The following is a 20,257-nucleotide window of genomic DNA, read 5'->3' on the forward strand; positions in this document are numbered from 1 at the left end:
TATTTGATTGAAACTGCAATTCATTCATAACATTTTTTATTGTTTTTGTTTTGTTAAAATTTTATTTGATTTGTTTTATTGTAGGATGTACAAATTTTAGCATTTTTGTAAGACCCAATCCCAATCGACCCTGATGAAGGTACTAATATTTTTCAAATTGATGCATTGTTTTAATTTTTCTTAACACTGGAACGCCCAACGCATGTCCAACTTACACGGACGCCCAAGCCTCCCAAAAAAGTTGGAACGGTAACTTCAACACGCCGGTTCTCGGGCATAACTCAACCAATCGGGACGATTCTTGTTTCCAGTGATTTGTTAGAATGTCTAGATGATCCTAAAATTTTGCAGAACTTAATTTGATCAGATCTGTAATTTCTGCGACCGAAAACATCGTTCCAACTTTTTTGAAACGACTGCCTCCACGGAATTTTCGGCGATTTTTTTTTACACGCGAAAAAAAAAGTTGGAACGATGTTTTTGATCGCAAAAATTACAGATTTGATCAAATTGAGTTCTGCAAAGTTCTAGGATCATCTAGACATTCTAACAAATCACTGGAAAAAAGAATCATCTTGATTGGTTGAGTAATGCCCGAGAACCATCGAGTTGAAATTACCGTTCCAACTTTTTTGGAGCCTTGGGCGTTGGAATGTTAAGTAACTTACATAAATCGATCTGTTTTGTTATTGTTTTATCATAATCCAAATAGTAATAACACTCTCCAAACGTGTCTATCTCCATCGAATGACAAATCACCTGTCAAGTACGTGACACCAACTTTACAACCAGCAAATTCTCGTCCCTCTACTCGACGGTATGAAACTGAGTTTAACGACTTTGTAGCCTTTCAGCAAACTTTTTACTCAAAGCTCGCCGCAATAAAGTTTGCATCCGCGCCCGATGTGTGAGATAATGACGATTCTGTGGCAGATCTTATCGCTCGAGTCGGGACAGGTCCGCTGAATGTACTGATTCAGTCCACTTTGACGAAAGGGCTTTCCTCGGGAGATTCCCGCCAGGCCGTTGAACGCGTTTCATTCATTTTCAAATGGAAAGTGAGAAAAACTGGACTTTGATGGGCTTTTTCGAAAATTGGATATGAACATTTTAAAAAGCTGAATGAATTCTTGTTAATGAAGCGATGAAGCATCACATTTCGATGTTTCAATACCTGCAAAATTACGCCAAGTCCGGTATTCATACCCGTACGGTACTTAAGTCTATTGCGGCTGCACAAGTTAATCACAGCGCCACTTGACTGAGCTGAGGATCAGTCCTTCCGCGGCGAGCCTCGAGAGTAGAAGTGTTTGGTGATCAGAAGCCGGTTTCGGTTTGATTGGGTGTTTTGGAAAGTTTGGACCTCAGACAACATGGAGAACCGATCGTACGTTGGCGAGTCCAGAGTGGATTTGAACGGTGCCGGAAATAATCTGGTAAGTGACAAGTTTGAATGCTTATTTTTTTTAAATTAAATTAATTAAGCAATAAACATAAACTTTCAAATTTTAACTTTTAAAACTCAACTCTGTCTTTAGGTGGAATTTAAACATAAAAGATTTTAAAAATCAACGTTTTAACTATATTTTGGTCTGACTTTTTTTTTATTTGGTTCTTAGACTTGTTTAAATGAGTTTGCTAATATTTAAAGAAGAATACATGAGGGTAAAATTTGAACATGTTTTTGATCAAAATTTCTTAATATTTTTTAAAATAAGTTTAAAGTACGGTTTGTTTTGTTTTTGAGACAGTTTGTTACGATTTTATCCCAGTCATGAAATATTCTAGCAGGTTCTGGAGCTGGTTCTGCCAGAATCCTGCTAGAACGGTGGTTATTTTTTGCTAGAAAGCTGTAAGAATATCCAGCTCTGTAAGAATTCTGCTAGAACCCTCCTAGAACATCGTGACTGGGTTAGCTTGTAATATAATATTATAGAAGAAGACAAAATAATAAAAATGGAAAAATATGATAAAAAACCAATTTAAAAAATATAAACTCTAAAGAAAACAAATTAAATTAAGGGAAGAGAATATAAATGAGATCTAAAAAATATGGCAAAGTGCTGCAGAAGTTGTCTTAGAGATCAAAGTAAGTTATCTTAATCAAAATATGAAAAAATACCGTCTGTGGATAGGTATAAAAAATCTAATAGATTTCAGAGACATACTCCAGAAAACAAAAATAATTAAAAGACATGAGTTCATTAAATGGATTTCTCAAATAAGAAGAAAAAAGCAATTGCACCTCAAACTGAGAAATTAAACCTGACTAGACCTAAGGTAATTCCCCGGTAAAACCGGCCAACCAGCTTGGGAAAAATTGGATAAACCCAGCTGGCCCATCGAGAAAAACCGGTTTGCGATCAGCTGTGTCGGTCAAGCGAAACGTGTGCACCGTAAAACGCATCAATATTTTTGCCGGGTTTGTTTTGCTCGCCCCGTTCGTAACAGAAGGCGCGTGGGGTTGATAACTGTGAATGTTGAATAAATAACCACGAGTCCATGAATGAGTCAGCATGAACGTGAGAAGGGTAGTTCGTTTGAAATAGTTTTTTTTATTAAATTAATTTTAAGTTCAATGTGATGAATCTGTTTGAAATTTAAAAGTAAAATTTCATCAGTTGCTTGATGATAGATAGGCTTAATATAGGAACAAAGACTCTAAAGTAGTTATTACGAGCGAAATGGCTATCAGCAAAAAGCACAACTCATGAATGGCGGTGTAAACAATGATTGAAGGAGTACAGCTTGTTAACTTGATGTTTGTCGAGCAGAATTGAAAGGCTGATTCGATTGATTTGTAACAATTGATACGAATACGAAAAGATGTATCGATCTTATGCATTGTTTATATTATTTGATAAAAATTGTTGAGACCACATTAAGATCCAATAAAATCTTTTGACCATTTTGATTTTCGAATACAATTTCATTTTAATTCACTTAAATTTGTTTATTTGTTAAACTATACAATTTGCTTCTAATTAGATTTTTAGGAAAAACTAACTTCATCCACCTATGTGGTTGGAGCCTTCCTCACTCATTACCAACAATGGCTGATATGATGGGGTTGTACACAAATTTCATCTACTTTTTAGATCCGGAATAAAAAAGTACATAAATATCACTTAAGAGGCCATATCTCGAGACAGGGTTGCCAGATCTTCAATGTTTTGGACTCGTTGGAAAGGTTTTTTGATAACCTAACCAACGATAGGTAGGATAGTGGAGCCGGACATAGTTTACATACATTTAAGTGAGACACGGCTTCCAAAAAGTACACAAATATCACTTAAGGGCCATATCTCGAGACAGGGTTGCCAGATCTTAAATGTTTTAGACTCGTTGGAAAGGTCTTTTGATAACCTAATCAACGATGGGTCGGATGATGGACTCGGACATAGTTTACACACATTTAAGCGAGATCCGGATATATGTGAAAACACATTTATATACATAACTTTTGAACTACTTATCGAAACTTCAATCTGTATAAAACTCGATCTATGGGACCCTAAACCAAGTCGAATGCAACAGGTTTGGGTCAAATCGGTTCAGCCAGTGCCGAGAAACATGAGCTAGTTTGTTGGTCACATACATACATACACACACACATACACACACACATACACACAGACATTTGTTCAGTTTTCGATTCTGAGTCGATATGTATACATGAAGGTGGGTCTACGACGTTTTTATACAAAGTTCATTTTTAGAGCATGATTATAGCCTTACCTCAGTGAGGAAGGCAAAAGGTATTCAGATTTAAAATAATACAACAAGGATCGAAGTAAACCATGCGCGTGTGCGGATCGAAATATTTTTTGCTGTCAATTTTGTTCTTCCAAAAAATAAAATAAATACTTAATTTTGCCCTTTTTTGGCAATATCCGGTGGAAAACTTGGTGGTCACGGACAAGCGCTTCAGCAGTTGTATCCAGCGGAACATTTGGAACAAAACCTTCTGGATTTTCGAAAAGGAGTTTGGTGCAGATATCGAAGCTGCTTGCCGGCTTCCAACGGAAAGAATCATCATAATCAAGATTTTCCAGCAGCAGCAACTTCACCCGGTACACTTCCACGGACAATGGTGGAGTCCGTTGGTAACGTCATCAATCCCAGTCAAACGTCGTGGTTGGCTGTTTTAAGTTTATCGAAGGGAGTTCATCGGATCGCAAGTTAATAAAATCGGACAACTCCCAGAACTCAAATGAAGCTGTTTTGAAGATTACATTATTTGGTGAGCCCGTTCTTTTTATAAAACATAAAACTCTCTCACTAATATTCTAACATTCGCTCAAACCACTGAAGACAACCACGCCAAATTACCATTAAATACGCGGTAGGGTGTTCCCTTGGTCGTTCGCTGTGAGTTGTGGATTGCCTGCTTCTCTAATGAAGGTTCGACTAAGGGGGCATGCTTATTAATTTCTCGTCGCTCCATACCCTCAGTGACGTGATGGGAACAAGGGCGTCTATGCAAAGTGTCCCTACACCCGCTACAAATTTCCGGCGCTTGGGGAGGGAAAAGGGAAACCATTTTGATCTAAGCGCCGGTGTTTGTAGCATTAAAATTCGTGCAAAAAAACTTATGCACGTGGGTGTACAGATTATGGAGTAAAAGATGATCGAATTGTTTACCTAGCGCTCACATGTGTTCCAGGACCAAGTTGCCTGCGGGTATGGGGATAATACATACATACATACATACATGATTATAGCCTTACCTCAGTGAGGAAGGCAAAAGGTATTCAGATTTAAAATAATACAACAAATACTTTTAAGAGCGAGTTTTTCACCGATGTGAAACAGGTCGTATCGAGGTGCTCCGATTTGGATGAAACTTTCAGGGTTTGTTTGTCTATACATGAAATGAACTCATGCCAAACATGAGCCCTCTACGACAAAGGGAAGTGGGGTAAAACGGGCATTGAAGTTTGAGGTCCAAAACACATGAAAAATCTTAAAATTGCTCGCATTTCCGTAAAACTTCATCAATTCCAACTCTCTTAGATGCATTCGAAAGGTCTTTTGAAGCCCTTCAAAATGTGTTGTAGACATCCAGGATTGGTTTAACTTTTTCTCATAGCTTTTGCAAATTACTGTAAAAAATGGATTTTTTTAAAGCCTTAATAACTTTTGGCAACAGCCTCCAACACCCATACTCCCATAGGTCAAAAGATAGGTAATTTCATGGACTATAAGCCTACGGTATTAACTTTTTGGCCAATCGCAGTTTTTCTCATAGTTTTACGATTTTTCTAGAACAAACATTTTACAACGTTAGTTTTTGCCCTGTAGGCCAAGAAGACGGCACTTTTTGGTCTCAATTTTGTCATAATCGGAATCCTCAGAAAATTTTACATTATATTGAGTTGTTGGAATTTTGAATTTGATTGGAAAAAATGCCATTTAGAATTAATTAAAATATTATTAAGAATTTTGTCGGATTAGGGGTGAAACAAGTTTTCGCCTACTTGATACAGCATTTGACGTATTGATCATAGGGTAAATAAAATCTATTTCTTTTTTCAAAAATGTTTTATTTAATTATTTTGTAAATCAAAATTACAACTCCAATACTTCTAACTTACGTGAAATTGACCGAGGATTCCGAATATGACAAAATTGAGACCTAAAAGTGCCGTCTTCTTGGCCTACAGGGCAAAAACTAACGTTGTAAAATGTTTGTTCTAGAAAAATTGTAAAACTATGAGAAAAACTGCGATTGGCCAAAAAGTTAATACAGTAAGCTTATAGTCCATGAAATTACCTATCTTTTGACCTATGGAAGTATGGGTGTTGGAGGCTGTTGCAAAAAGATATTAAGATTTTAAAAAAATCCATTTTTAACAGTAATTTGCAAAAGCTATGAGAAAAAGTTAAACCAATCCTGGATGTCTATAGCACATTTTGAAGGGCTTCAAAAGACCATTCGAATGCATCTAAGAGAGTTGGAATTGATGAAGTTTTACGGAAATGCTAGCAATTTTAAGATTTTTCATGTGTTTTGGACCTCAAACTTCAATGCCCGTTTTACCCCACTTCCGTTTGTCGTAGAGGGCTCATATTTGACATGAGTTCATCTCATGCATAGACAAACAAACGCTGAAAGTTTCATCCAAATCGGAGCACCTCGATACGACCTCTAGAACAAACCGAGCAATATTTACAAATACTGCCTCAATCAAATCAAGACACCAAAATTTTATCTCGCAATCTACGCCTTCTACGACCAAATTTAGAGAAAGCATCTGAGCAAACCTTCAAAAATCAGTTTTTTGAACGTAGCAGTTTAGGGTTAAGTTTTAGAGAAAATAATTTTAAGGCACTTTTAGAGCTCTAAAAAAGAAACATTTTAAGGTAAAAAAGTTGCAAATTTAAAACTTAAATATCTTGAAATGGCACAGGCCAAATTTTAAGCACCAGATTGCATTCGAAAGTGGAGATCTAGCACTAAAAATGCTGTAAAAATCTCAGAGCGTTTTTCTTTAAATTCACGATATTCGGAAATTTTCCTATTATATGTTTTTGCACGTGGTTTTGTCCGCTGAATCTATATCTGCCATTAGAATATTTTAGGTTTTCATGTAAAGTTATTATATAAACCCAAAATATGACCAAAAGATATTTTGACACCTTTGCTCAATTCTAAGTCAAGGGCATAAACTTGAGAAAAGTAGAAATTAATTTATTACAAATCTGATTTATCATTGAATAGTTTATGCAATAGTGGGCCTAAAATGACATTTTTTTTATTTGAATTTTTTTGAATTTATTAATTTAAAATTGGCCCATCAGTCAAAAATGTTGCGTACACGAATTTACGATGTTTCAGAAAAAAATATTTCAAAGTATAAAAAACTAAATCCTTTATTTTATTGAAAAAATAAACACAATTTTAAAAACACGGCTGACATTTGAATAAGAACAAATGAACAATTCTCTACGAAATCACTCTTTTTTTTTTTAATTTTAATTGTTGTATTTTTTAATCCGGTTGAAACTTTTATGGTGCTTTCGGTATGCCCAACGAAGCCATTTTGCATAACTAGTTTGTCCATGGGTAATTGTCCGCCAACTCACACAGCAGTTGCCCCGACCCCTCTTCGATTTGCGTGAAACTTTGTCCTAAGGGGTAACTTTTGTCCCTGATCACGCATCCGAGGTCCGTTTTTTGATATCTCGTGACGGAGGGGCGGTACGACCCCTTCCATTTTTGAACATTCGAAAAAAGAGGTGTTTTTCAATAATTTGCAGCCTGAAACGGTGATGAGATAGAAATTTGGTGTCAAAGGGACTTTTATGTAAAATTAGACGCCCGATTTGATGGCGTACTCAGAATTCCGAAAAAAACGCAACTTTTCCCGATTTCGTGTGAGTTGGTAGAGAATTACCCCCATATAATTTTCCATACAAATTTGGCAGCTGTCCATACAAAAATGATGTATGAAAATTCAAAAATCTTTATCATTTTGAAGGAATTTTTTGATAGATTTAGTGTCTTCCGCAAAGTTTTAGGTATGGATAAGGACTACACTAAAAAAAATTATACACGGTAAACAAAATGATGATTTTTAATTTAACTTTTTGTAACTAAAACTTGATTTGCAAAATACACAATTTTAATTTTGGGTGGGTAAAACATTCAATACTACGCGCTTTTGAAATGTTAGTCTTGATTTAAAAATTTCAAAAATATTGTATTCGGAAAGATCGGAAAATTTCACGAATGTTTCATATTTTAACATTGTAAATCGGACCACTAGTTGCTGAGATATCGACGTTAGAAAATGGTGGGTTGTTTGGATGAGACTTAGAAATCATCAATTTTCCTGTTTAAAACATTTGCATGGCAATATCTATGTAACTAAAGGTCGTACCACCAAAGTTCAGGATTTTGCTTTCCTAGAGGATTTTCTCAGCTCTTCAAAAATATTTATTTCAAAAGTGAGCAAACATGTGCACTTATTTAAAAATTAAAAAACAGCGACTATTTTCAAAAAAGTAACCTAAAAATGGCTTTAACTTGAAACGGTGCACCTTATCAAAATTTCAAGTACTTTTTGATTGCAAATTCGGGTTGACTTAAAAAACTGGAATTGAAAAATTTGTGTGACCTATATTACGATTTTTGAAAAAAAATCAGTATTGATTCAAAAATTCATAACTCGGTCAAAGATTTTTTGCGAATCGAATTGGGGCGAATTGGGAAAGCAGTTTTAACCATGTTGGAGAACAATATTTTGATTTCTCTGGTTAGTTTCGGTTAGAGCAGATTGAAAACTGCTGTCCCTGTTCAGAATGAAGTCCCGATTTGCCTCAGATGACGGTACCATATTAGTGTTATAAATTCCAGTTGAAACAAATATGTTTTAGTTCTAGGGAATAAAAAAACTGCAAACATATTTTGATTTTAGATAAAGTAAATTTTACTTTAAAACATGGCCAACATTCTTTCCAAGCATCAATATTTTTTTTTTCTAAATATAAGTCACATGAAACAAGTCAACACCAAACTTGAAACTTTAATTATCAAGAAATACTTTCAACTGACCGTTACTAACCTACCGATCTCACATAGATATCAGTTATAATCTCAACCCGATATTAATAACCCTATCACAATTATTAAATAAGATCTAAAACATCAATAAAGATAACGCAACCCTCAATTCATTAAATGCAACTTTGTCAGTCTTATACGCTGCCGTGAGGGTCGTGAAAATCATAAACATTCTGCGTTCCGCTTGCACTAATAACAGTTACAAAAGCTCGTAATCCCCAAAACGATGCAATTCTGATAACGATAGATAAAAAAACACACACACACATATCCTTTCTTCTAACGTACGTCTTGCTCTCCAGTCTTCCGTCCACAGCTACGACGTCTCCAACACGTCGATATCATCTAACGGAGGTGATAAGCAGAATCAGCCAGCTATCACGTCTAAGCTGGTCATAGTCCGGGACAAGTGGGGCAAAGATGTGGAGTTCATGCTGTCCTGCATAGCGTACTCCGTGGGCTTCGGTAACGTCTGGAAGTTCCCCTACACGGCGCTTAAAAATGGCGGCGGCGCCTTCCTGATCCCATACCTGGTGGTTCTGTTCATCGTGGGGCGACCGATCTACTACCTGGAGATGGTGATGGGACAGTTTTCGAGTCGGGGTTGCGTCAAGATCTACGACATGGCACCGGCGATGAGGGGGATCGGCGTTGGGCAAACCATTGCCATGTTCATCGTGATGACTTATTACACACCGATTCTGGCGATAACCTTAAGATATCTGGTTGCATCGTTCAGCGCCGTTCTACCTTGGGCCAAGTGTGATCCTTCGTGGACTAACTGCATCGATTCGGACTTTGCTGGTCAGATCATAAGTAACTCGACGGTTCCTCCCAAGGCGTCCGCTGAACTGTACTTTCTGTAAGTAAACGCTTGCAAATTTTATTGATGTCTCCTCAACCTACACCTCAATTCCAGCAACACTGTCATGCACAAAAACGACTCTCTATTTGACGGGATCGGCACTCCGGACTGGCGCCTCACCCTCTGTTTACTCTTCTCATGGCTCTGCGTGGCCATCATCCTGATCAAGGGCATCAAGAGTTCCGGCAAGGCGTCCTACTTCCTGGCCATCTTCCCGTACGTGATAATCCTGATTCTCCTGGTGCACGCGTGCACGCTAAAGGGAGCGTTCAACGGAATTCTCTACTTTCTAACGCCCCAGTGGGACCAGCTGTTGAACATAACGGTGAGTTGTACCCACTGCAGCAGCCGGTGGCGCAAATGCTCCTGAAGGTAGGCGCAACGCGATAACATGTGTTTTCGTTTTCAGGTGTGGTACGAAGCCGTAACGCAGTGCTTCTTCTCGCTGTCGGTTTGCTTTGGCGGAATCATCGCGTACGCGTCGTTTAACAATTTCTCGAATAACGTTTACAAGTGAGTACCTGAAACCGGGGGATTGAAACTCGTCTGAAAACCCTGCATCATTTTCTCCTTCAAAATGGTGGCGCCCCGTGGTGGTAGCTGCCCTGTTTATTATTCTGTGAAATTATCCATGACTGATTCAAGGAACCTTAAGGTGGCAACAGATATGTCCGTCCAAAAGGGGTACTCAAAAATTTTTATAATTTTTTTTATTTTTATCAAATTTTCAAACAAATCAGCAACAATTTACAAGTTAGATAGTCAAACTACACATAAAAGTTAGTTTTGTTATTTGTTTATGCAAAACCGCATTTTTTTTACGAAAGTGCCAAAAATATTCGTAATTACATTTTGTTGGTTGGCCTCTTGGTGGCGCTTTGTATTAGTATGTGTGTGGTCGATGTTTGCGGACGTGCACGCAGAACACAGAACAGTGACAATTAGCGAAAATGTCTCGCTTTCTTCTAATTCAAGCCATATTGAAACTGCTTGAAGATTCATACCCGTGCTGAAACTTTCAGAATCTTTGTTCAATGTTTATATGAATGTTATGTCTGTGTTAATAATTTATTGTTGCGTCTCCTATTTTTTGGGAAAATATAGCATAAAAAATTATAATCCTTGCCATGGTTTCAACATTTCCATAAAAAAAAAATATATAATGTGTTATAAATCAGTACAGTTGATATACAATCATATATTTTAGATTTCAATGTTAGAATGAAAAAATGCGAAAAAACACATTTTGCAGGCATTGAAGATTTTCACAAAACTTAAAAATATGTTTTAACTTTCAATCATGTTAAAAATGATGATTCGCAGGAAACATTGTTTCAGTCAATTTCATCAGTTCTAATTTCATTTAAATTTTGAAGTTTTTTTGAAAAAAAAAATTTGCCCACTGATTTTTGAGGCAATATTGAAAGGGCAGCGATATAAACTTTGAGAATATTTGCAACGGCCGTAAACTTATGAAAAGAATACTCCATTTTTCAATTCAACTTTTCCAACAACTAAGCGAAATTTACAAAAAGCGTTTTTTTTGTATAGCATCTTTTACAGTATAGAAATTTTTTTCACCAGAATACGATAACCATAAAATCATGGTATTTCAAAAATATTGCAAACGTACCTTACAAATTTTCAAAAAATATTTTTAAAACAAAACACATTTGCGTTTTCAATTAATAGCCATTTTGGGTTAAATATTCAATATTTTTTAGTTTTTGAAAAGTGTTCATGTATGTCCATTTCCGAAAGCAAAGTAAAATCAGACCAACAAATTAAAATTGAGGACATTATTGTTAATAATTATTGTTGAAAAAATTTCCATAAGCTTGCTTTTTTTTGGCTTTTTTTTTATTTAGATGACAGTTTCTCAGCATTTCTAAAATATCTCTTGCCCCTTTCCTTCATAAAATATTGCTGAAGTGCAAAACACTGAAATTCAAAGTGCCTATAACTTGAAAAATGTTTGTAATCATTTTCAATTGCAAATTTGATTATTGGTTTGAATATTATTTTTTACATTATTTTGTATGCATTAATTTTATTATTTATTTTAAAATTTATATCATTGGTTTTAAATTTCGCACCATCCCAAAGTCTAACGCAAAAGATGTAGGGCGTCCAATTTTCCCGGGTTTTGAATTTCCCGGGAAACGGGAAAAATATTTTTGGAATCCCGGGAATTCCCGGGATCCCGGGAAATTTTGGAATCAGTAATAAAATCTATGTTTCATTGCATTTTCGTTATGTTTTTAAGCTTAAAATCATAGAATTAGCTTAATAATATCAAATGGTGATAATCCTCACTTCAATCTAAACAAAGACGACATTTTTAAAATAGCCTAAAAGAAATTAATTTCTTTTGTCTTTGTGGTGTTTAGGATTTTATATCAACTACTATTTTTAATTCCAGTATGATTATTTTTTTTTATTTGCTAATCAAATTACATAATTCTTGAGTCTTTTTTATTTTAAAGGTCCAATAAGCTTTTGTCTTCCATATGTTTATAGGACCTATTCAAAAAAAAACTCTGAAATTTTTTTTTATATTTTTTTCTTTTATATATATTTTTATATGACATGACTAAAACGGCTTAAATCATTTATTTTATATCTAAAAAACAAAAAAAACGACAATAAATAAAATGATACCAGTCAATGTAAAATTTTAGATAAGTTTTGAATTCATTGTTTTATATAAAACATATTTTACAAGTTATCTTCAAGTAACTACCGCCAACCGAGGGAAAATCAGAATTACAGTCTAAATAGGTACAGGAGATTTTAGAGCAATACATTTGGAAGTACACATTGTTTTGTTATGTTCCTGTTTTAACCGAAGTCATCCAAAACGTCATGCAATTATTTTTTGCTTTAATAGCTGTCTTTATTCGTTACATTTGTACTTATTTGCTCTAGATGCCGGTGTTTGATTTTAAATAATTTGATATGAGATTGTTTTTTTTTTTAATTTAAAATAGAAAATATTCGTAAATATATCCAGTTAAATAAAAGAGAAAAAAATTTAAAGCACTAGGCATTTTGCGGACCTGTTAATTAAAATTATAATATTTTTTCCTAAAAAACCAATTTAATGCTGAAATTTGCTGAATACAAATTTTAATACATTTTATTGTTTTACTATTTTCACAACCAAATATGAATTTCCAGACCAAAATATGATATTTTTTTCAATTTCGGGAATTCCCGGGACAAATTATAGAAAATCCCGGGATTCGGGAATTCCCGGTTTTGGAAAAATCCCGGGATTTTTGTCCCGGGAATTCCCGGGATGGACGCACTAAAAAGATGCGATAAAAGTGATAAAAAGTGAACAAATCGGGAATTTGTTATTCGCAAACCTATCTTTTTCTGAAAGTTCCTAAACAATACCTATAATTTTGCCGATGACATCAAGTCGATCAGAAAAGCCTTTTTTTTAAATACAGTTTTCAGACTATTTACATGCTTATTTTGTATGACCGTAAAATTGTTGGGAAAAATTAGTCATGCAAAATGGCTTCTTCTTTTATGCATGGACAAGATTCATCCAAATCAAAAAAATGTATGCAAAGTCGTTTAGCCAAAACATAGACAATTCCTCTTTTTTCAAATTAGCTTCCAATTTTCAACTAAATCTAATAGACTAACATTTTAAAAAGGTCTAGTATTCATTATTACGCCCTTTTAAAATGTCAGAGCTGATCCCAAAATTTTTAAAATATTCTTTTTGATAAGCTCAGAAATTATCACAATTTTTATTTTTAAACATCGAAAATAGGACAATTAGTTTCTGAGGTATTTGTAATAGGAAATAAAAGCGGTGCACTTTATCAAAAACCTTGGAACCCAAGAAAATTTATATTTTTCCAAAAAAAAATCTTTTTTTTTAGACAATAGCTCGGCGGCAAAATTTTTGTCCATTTATTTCTTAGAAGTTGCGAATTTTTGTCCCCAAAACCATATCAAACCATTTCAAAAATGAATTAATATGGATTTAAAAAAAAATGTTTTTGAAAAAAAATTATATAAAAATCGGCAAAATCGATTTTTCTTGTACAATTTTTTTTCCCCATCAATATCTACAATTTTTCCGAAGACACCCATCCGATAGGAAGGTTCCTTCAACAGATTTTTGCATTGACTGCCAAATTGTGCCAAAATTGTATGGAGATACAGTTAACCCTCGCACAGTGCGCAGGCGTTATGCTTTGTATTTCGTCAATTTCTCAAACATGGTATACCATTTTTGCAATATTTTTGAAGCAATATGTTCGTATTGATCCAATCTACAATTAGCTTGTAAATAAAAGACTGCAAAAATATGATGTCGTTTTAAAGTAATCGAATGATCAAAAAGCGTTACTCCTATACGTTTTAAACTTAAAATTTATCTAATATCACTAGCAATTTTGATTTTGCCTTGATTTTTCAAAAGAATTATCAAAAGTACATTTCCAACATTTTTTAATAGTCATATAATTTTCATAATTTATCATTTGCTTGATTTATTTTTTAAATTATTGCCAAAAAAGCAATCAAATGAAGGATGAAGCATATCATTAAGAATCCTTATTTATTTTTAAAGAGATTTACATCAAGTTTGAACAGATTAAAATTTTCTTTTTTAAAATTTTTTGACAATCGTTGTAACAAAATGGAAATGGTTGCAAGTTAGTCATAATTCCAAAACTTCTTTTGCAGAGACGCCATCATCATCTCCTGGCTGGACACGTTCACCTCCATAATCGCCGGCTGCATCGTGTTCGGGGTGATTGGCAACCTGGCGTACGTTACCGGTGAGTCCGACATCCAGGCCGTGGTCCAAAGCGGAGCTGGGCTCACCTTCATGACCTACCCGAACGCGATCGCAAAGTTTGAGTGGCTTCCGCAGCTGTTTTCGGCGCTGTTCTTCCTGATGCTGTTCATCGTTGGGCTGGGGAGCAATCTGGGCGTTACGACCAGCATCGTGACGGCGATTCGGGATCAGTGCCCGTGGTTGAAGAACTGGCAGGTGGTTTCGGTGGTGGGGAGTGTTGGGTTTTTATGCGGGTTGGTGTATTTGACTCCTGGGGGGTTGGATTTGCTGGATGTGCTGGATTATTATGGGGCCAAGTACGTAACGTTGACGTTGGCCGTGTTTGAACTGGTAACTTTCGGGTGGATTTACGGGGTGGACCGGATATGCAGAGATATCAAGTTCATGCTCGGGCTCAACACCAGCCTGTTCTGGAGGATCTGCTGGGGGATTGTTACACCACTGGTGACCATCCTGATTCTGCTGTTAAGCTTCATCGAGTACGAAGCGTTCAACGTTCCCGTGGGTTACAATGGTAAGATCTTGCTGGAAAGTGAGACACGTGTAATTAATCAACTCATTGTTCTCCAATTTCTCGTTTGTCCAGTTCTAGGTTGGTTCATCTACATCCTTGCGATTCTGCAACTGCCAGGCTGGGCACTGTACGCCGCCAGCCGACTCAGCTCCAAGACGTTCGGTACGCTTGTGGAATCGCTGAAAAAGTCGTTCCGACCTCTGCCAGAGTGGGGACCGGGCGAAGTAGCAGACCGCACGCGCTACCAGGAAGAGGTGGAACAGCACGAAGCAACCCTACCAAGGGATCGAAATGTCAGCGACTTTATCAAGCGGCGACTGTTCAGCAAAACCAGCTGAGGGCAGCCGTGCAAAGTTTCATGTTGTTTTCATTAAAAAAAAGTACTCTTTCGAAGGGAGCTTTGCTTTGTTATCCGAGTGCGCATTGTGCAATCCCTTCCAGGGCAATTATCAGTCCCAGCTGCAGATCACTTTTCAAAGATATCACACGCCGTAATATCAACGATTTGTACCGCGGCAGAACCATTACCCCAATCATCAACGATTGTAGTTCACCGACGACGCCCCAGCAGTCGTTCAGTGATGTGTTCTACCCGCACATTAAGCTGACGAACGGCGGTCATTAGGAATTCTAGTCAGCAAGACTCCTTATGTAAATATTGTTGCAATTAAATCGTCACAGCCGACAGTAAAACAAGTGGTGGTAGACAATCATGAAGAGGTACGGCCGGCGTAGAAAATCCCCCAAAACGTATTATCTTGTCCGCACGTCGTCGTCGTCGTCGTACTCGTCGTTGGCCCATTTTGGCATCAACCCAGCGGGTCCACAATTCGGGGACTTCTGGTGAACGTGTTAAACCGTGGTTATGTTTGGACTTTCCAGGATATCCCTGAAAATCCCGCAGCACTTTTAGAGCTTCAGGTGGTTTGAGGTCTCAGTCTTGATAAATCTTTAAGCTTTGATCGCTCTTTGACAGCTTGATGAACAATGTTTCTTTAGGTTTTTCCTTCTTTAAGACCTCAGACTTCCAAAACTGAGTTGCTCACAGATCTTTTCCTATAAATCTCTCATTTAGTAATAAAAGAGTGAGGAGCCTCGAACCATGGTTCTTGCATGAAAAGACAGAGTGTCCATTATCCGTTGTATTGCAAAAAGAAAAGCATGCCATTGCAAAGTTATTTCAATTATTTTGAACAAAATGGTAAGAAAGTAAAATCAACTGGAAACAGTTCCCGAGCAGACGGAAATAACTTAGGAATAACATTTTTTGATACTATTTTGTTATTATTTTTTGTTATTTTGACAACTAATCTGATGATCCCAATAACAGTTGAAGGTATTTTCCATAACAAAAAAAATATTCCAAAGTTGTTTTGGCTTTCAACCAATATCAGACCAATAACAAATGTTGTTATGATAACATAAACTGTTATTAAACTCTTAGGCAAAAATGGATTTTTCAAGAAGATTTCATAACCCTTTATGTTATTTTAACAGTATTTGTTATTAAAATGGCATGAATTTTGTTATTACCGTCTGCCCTGGTTTCTTAATAAGTTTTCTATATGCGTTTTTTTTATCTATTTTAAACATGGCTTGGAATTAAAACATGCATAAACATAAACTTAAAAAAATAATTACAATATTTAGTTGTTTTGAAAGCGTTTATATGACACCAATTCACATTAAAGAAAACTTTGATAAAAATGTGTCGTAAATGATTGTAAAAAAGGCAAACCATACTGCCATTTTTCTGTAAATATTTTTCTAGCGTATGAAATCGATTGTGGTAATTTGTAGAATAATTATGATTCTGATAATTCCGATCTAGAGCTCGTGCTTTGAATGTTAAACAATTGCTTAAAAATCACCGTTTGTGAATCATGAATGATCTGGATGGATTGTTATATCGGTAAGACACGTTCACTGAAGATTTGTAAAATCCCGTAGTTGTAGTTTTTACAACTACGACTCATGAGTGTGCTAATTTGCATAAAACTTGTACCACTAGTTTTCCCTGTTGCACAATTGATCACTCAATTACGGCTTACCGAAATGACAAGTATAGTGGAGATTTCCGTTGAAGTTAATTAAATCAAGAATGTTCCACCTAAAACTTCAATTTCAAACGAAAAACTTCAACTCATAAAAATATTTCATTTTTGCATACCAGGTATTCGTACAAGTCACTCGCAACCGTTCTATAGAAATATAAAGAAAAGTTCCCATCTTTATTTGCAAAGTCTTGGATGAGATAGTCTGAATTCCTCCACGATGAGCATTGTTTACTGACAGGTGTAACGAATACCTGCCGGTGTCATCAACATGTTGACTGATCTAGTTAGTAATACTGGAAAGTATTGGGTAGAAATTCAGTCATGCACCTTTTATCTGCAGCAAAAACACGGTTCATTAGATGTTTACCACTCTTTAACCTAACAGTGTTGAAGGTAAACAAATTGCGCCTCTTTAGAGACCCGTTTGACCTACGACAAGAAGGAGACCATCAAGCCAGAGGCACGTTCTTGGTTAGATAAGAAGAATATAATGAACGTGGTTTTACTGGATACATTTACGAACTTAACAGAGTTCATTCTAAGTAGGAATTTAAATTGACGTCATAGTTCAATGCAAACTCATGCTGAGTTTGACGCAAAACTTTTGTTTATCTATTCCAAAAAGATTGATTTCACCAATAAACGGGTTTTGTAAGCAACCACCAATAAAAACAAATTTTGAATCCGCTTTCCTTTGCTTTAACACACTTTTGAAAAGTCAGGATAAAAAGTGAAAATCTGTTTATATATCGAATATATTATGCCAACGATATTATAATGTAGTACCGGCAATTAGGGCGAATCGAGACAAAATGTGTGAACAAATTTACTTGTTAAGATATTTTGTTTCTGTTCTATTTCAGATTAAAAATCATCAAAATAATGGCTAGAACAGCTTTCTCGATACGCCCTAGATGACGGTGTTTTTAAATGTAGGAATATTTCCGCTCATTCAAATTAGCACTTTTTTCTGTATTATTTTGGTCACAGAAATTCTCGTGACTGATTTATCTGCGTCACACTGTTGGTCAGCGTCACAGCTTATTTCCAGTTGTGCAAACCTTGTTTTATGGTTTTATGATGTTTTTAAAGTTTTGTGATATTTTTTCACTCAAACCATTTTGATTTTTTTTTTAATTGATGATGCTAACTAATGTTCAATACACAATATGAAAAGTAAGCAAAAACTTGTAACATCGTTATTTTGCAAGGGGTTGAACCAGTTCTTTATAATATGAGATCATATTGCGGCACTTATTTGTAAAATAATTTAGCTCATTTACTGCAACGAATGTGTCATTCAGTAGAGAAATGTTCAATAATATTGACTTAATTTCAGTATGAGTTTCATTTAAAGAATATTGTATTCTTAATAGTTGTTTTATTTTTAATTGCTTTACAGTCCAGACTCGATAATACGAAGGCCCTGGCAAAATTTTACGACGGATAGTAAAAACTTCGGATAATCGAATCACGAAAAAAAATATCGTTGTCTTTTGTTAATGTTGAGCTTAAGTATGACCCCTAAACAACACTAAAGTGATTAAGAATTTTTGCATCCAAGATGGTGGTCATGATATATTTGAAAAAAATGCATTTTTTTTAACAGCCAATCAACCATTCAAATTTGACTAAAACAAGGTCACAGAACTCAAATTTGATGTTAAAAACAAAATAAAAAAAACATGAAGCATTTTTTTTGCATTTTTTTCGGATAATCGAGGCTTTGGATAATCTAGTCTGGTCTGTATTGAATTTCTCTCATAAAAATTAGAATTTTAAAACAAGATCTAAATTTGGTTAAAAAGTATGAATTTGGTGTATGGTAAAATTTGTGAAAAGGAAAATTATTTTTTCTTTTTATTGTTTGATTTGGATGAAACTTTCTTCCTTCATTTCTTTTGTCAAAAAATGTTATTTCTCATCCATTCATTCTCCAAATGAGAATAATTTTTCTTCTAAAAACATATTTAAATTGCAAAAAAAAAACTTTAATTGTTTCGATAATTTAAAATAAAAATGCCTATAAAGGTGCCTTTATCAAACAAATTTAAATGCCTTTTTTGTATCTGAAAATGTTTTTATTTGATATAATCAATATTTTGCATTTTTTTCTCTATTATTAGATTTTGCACTTTCCTAAACTCAATCCTAAAATTTGCCATTTTGGCTCCCTAAAAAATTCGAAAATAAAAAATATGTATTATTCTGAGTTTATTTCAGGATATTTTTTTTTGCAGCTATTTTTCATGAAAAGTCGCAACTTACAACTTTTTTTTAACTTCATCATCCCGGTACGAGAATCAAACTCACGACCTCTGGATTAGAAACACAGTACGCCGCAAGTCGAAACCCACCCCTTACCGGTCAGTATTACCATTGAGCAGATTTACTCTTTGAAGGGATCTGACTTTGCCGAGCCAGACCTCACGGCCACGGTAGCTCGGCATCTTTACCGAAGACAACAAATTGATCAGAAATCCCTTTCCAAGATACTGATTTTCGAATATTCAAATGTGCATTCTGCATGAGAAGCCCGTAAAATTCTATGCAACATGGCTTCTTTTGATAAAAAAAAAACGAAAAAAAATAAAAAATAAAAATCTTCGGATAACCAATATCCCTTAACTCGTTTAATTTTTCTTTGAAGGGATCTGACTTTGCCGAGCCAGACCTCACGGCCACGGTAGCTCGGCATCTTTACCGAAGACAACAAATTGATCAGAAATCCCTTTCCAAGATACTGATTTTCGAATATTCAAATGTGCATTCTGCATGAGAAGCCCGTAAAATTCTATGCAACATGGCTTCTTTTGATAAAAAAAAACGAAAAAAAAATAAAAAATAAAAATCTTCGGATAACCAATATCCCTTAACTCGTTTAATTTTTCTCAGCGAAATCTAGATCTAAATCTAGAATTCTTTAAATGAAATGGTAGAGAGCGATTGTTCGGTTTTTCTAAAATTGAATATTTTCTAAAAAGAAAATGAAAAATGTTTGAGCAGTAGGGTGACAAGAAAAATTTAAAATTTTGAAAAATCTCAAGAGATACCCCCTGGCTCGATTCTTTAGGCAATATTTATTAACTGTGCCAATTTTGAGCCAAATAGGTTAAGGTTAAGGGGTTCGCTTTTTATCGTTGAAATTTATATGGGGAAAATTTCACAAATGTTTTGGGAAAACATCGCTTCAGGATTTTGGCAGCAGATGGCGCAGGTTACGCCCAAAATTGCCCAAGTATTGGATTCTCCTAAGAAATTTAATTTCTTACAACTTTGTCGAAGGGTGCAAGAAGATCCGAGTTGATCCTGAAGAGTTATTAGCAATGCAATGAAAAGAAATCGGCTTATATACTTGAAAGTATATAAGGGGTGTATAGTATATAAGGGTATACATGAAATATAATATAAGAAAATACTTTTT

The 20,257-nt window shown here is 35.2% G+C and overlaps 2 protein-coding genes across 2 annotated transcripts in view; one reads left to right on the forward strand and one right to left on the reverse strand.

Moving 5' to 3' along the window:
* LOC120422931 (uncharacterized) overlaps window positions 1-20,257 on the reverse strand; it is a 114,752-nt gene that overhangs the window by 25,617 nt on the left and 68,878 nt on the right. The window lies entirely within an intron of this gene.
* On the forward strand, window positions 1,267-15,228 carry LOC120422962 (sodium-dependent nutrient amino acid transporter 1-like). Its single transcript, XM_039586551.2, has 6 exons — window positions 1,267-1,436; window positions 8,872-9,431; window positions 9,489-9,759; window positions 9,844-9,947; window positions 14,148-14,776; window positions 14,849-15,228. The coding sequence occupies exons 1-6, from the start codon at window positions 1,374-1,376 to the stop codon at window positions 15,112-15,114; spliced, it is 1,893 nt and encodes a 630-aa protein (XP_039442485.1). The 5' UTR covers window positions 1,267-1,373; the 3' UTR covers window positions 15,115-15,228.

This window comes from Culex pipiens, chromosome 2 (assembly GCF_016801865.2).
Source record: "Culex pipiens pallens isolate TS chromosome 2, TS_CPP_V2, whole genome shotgun sequence".
Lineage (NCBI taxonomy): Eukaryota > Metazoa > Arthropoda > Insecta > Diptera > Culicidae > Culex > Culex pipiens.

Coding starts and splice junctions, on each gene's coding strand:
- LOC120422962 (XM_039586551.2), top strand. CDS start 1,374: ATGGAGAACCGATCGTACGTTGGCGAGTCCAGAGTGGATTTGAACGGT. Junction 9,432..9,488: donor TCCGCTGAACTGTACTTTCT/GTAAGTAAACGC, acceptor CCTCAATTCCAG/CAACACTGTCATGCACAAAA. Junction 9,760..9,843: donor ACCAGCTGTTGAACATAACG/GTGAGTTGTACC, acceptor TTTCGTTTTCAG/GTGTGGTACGAAGCCGTAAC.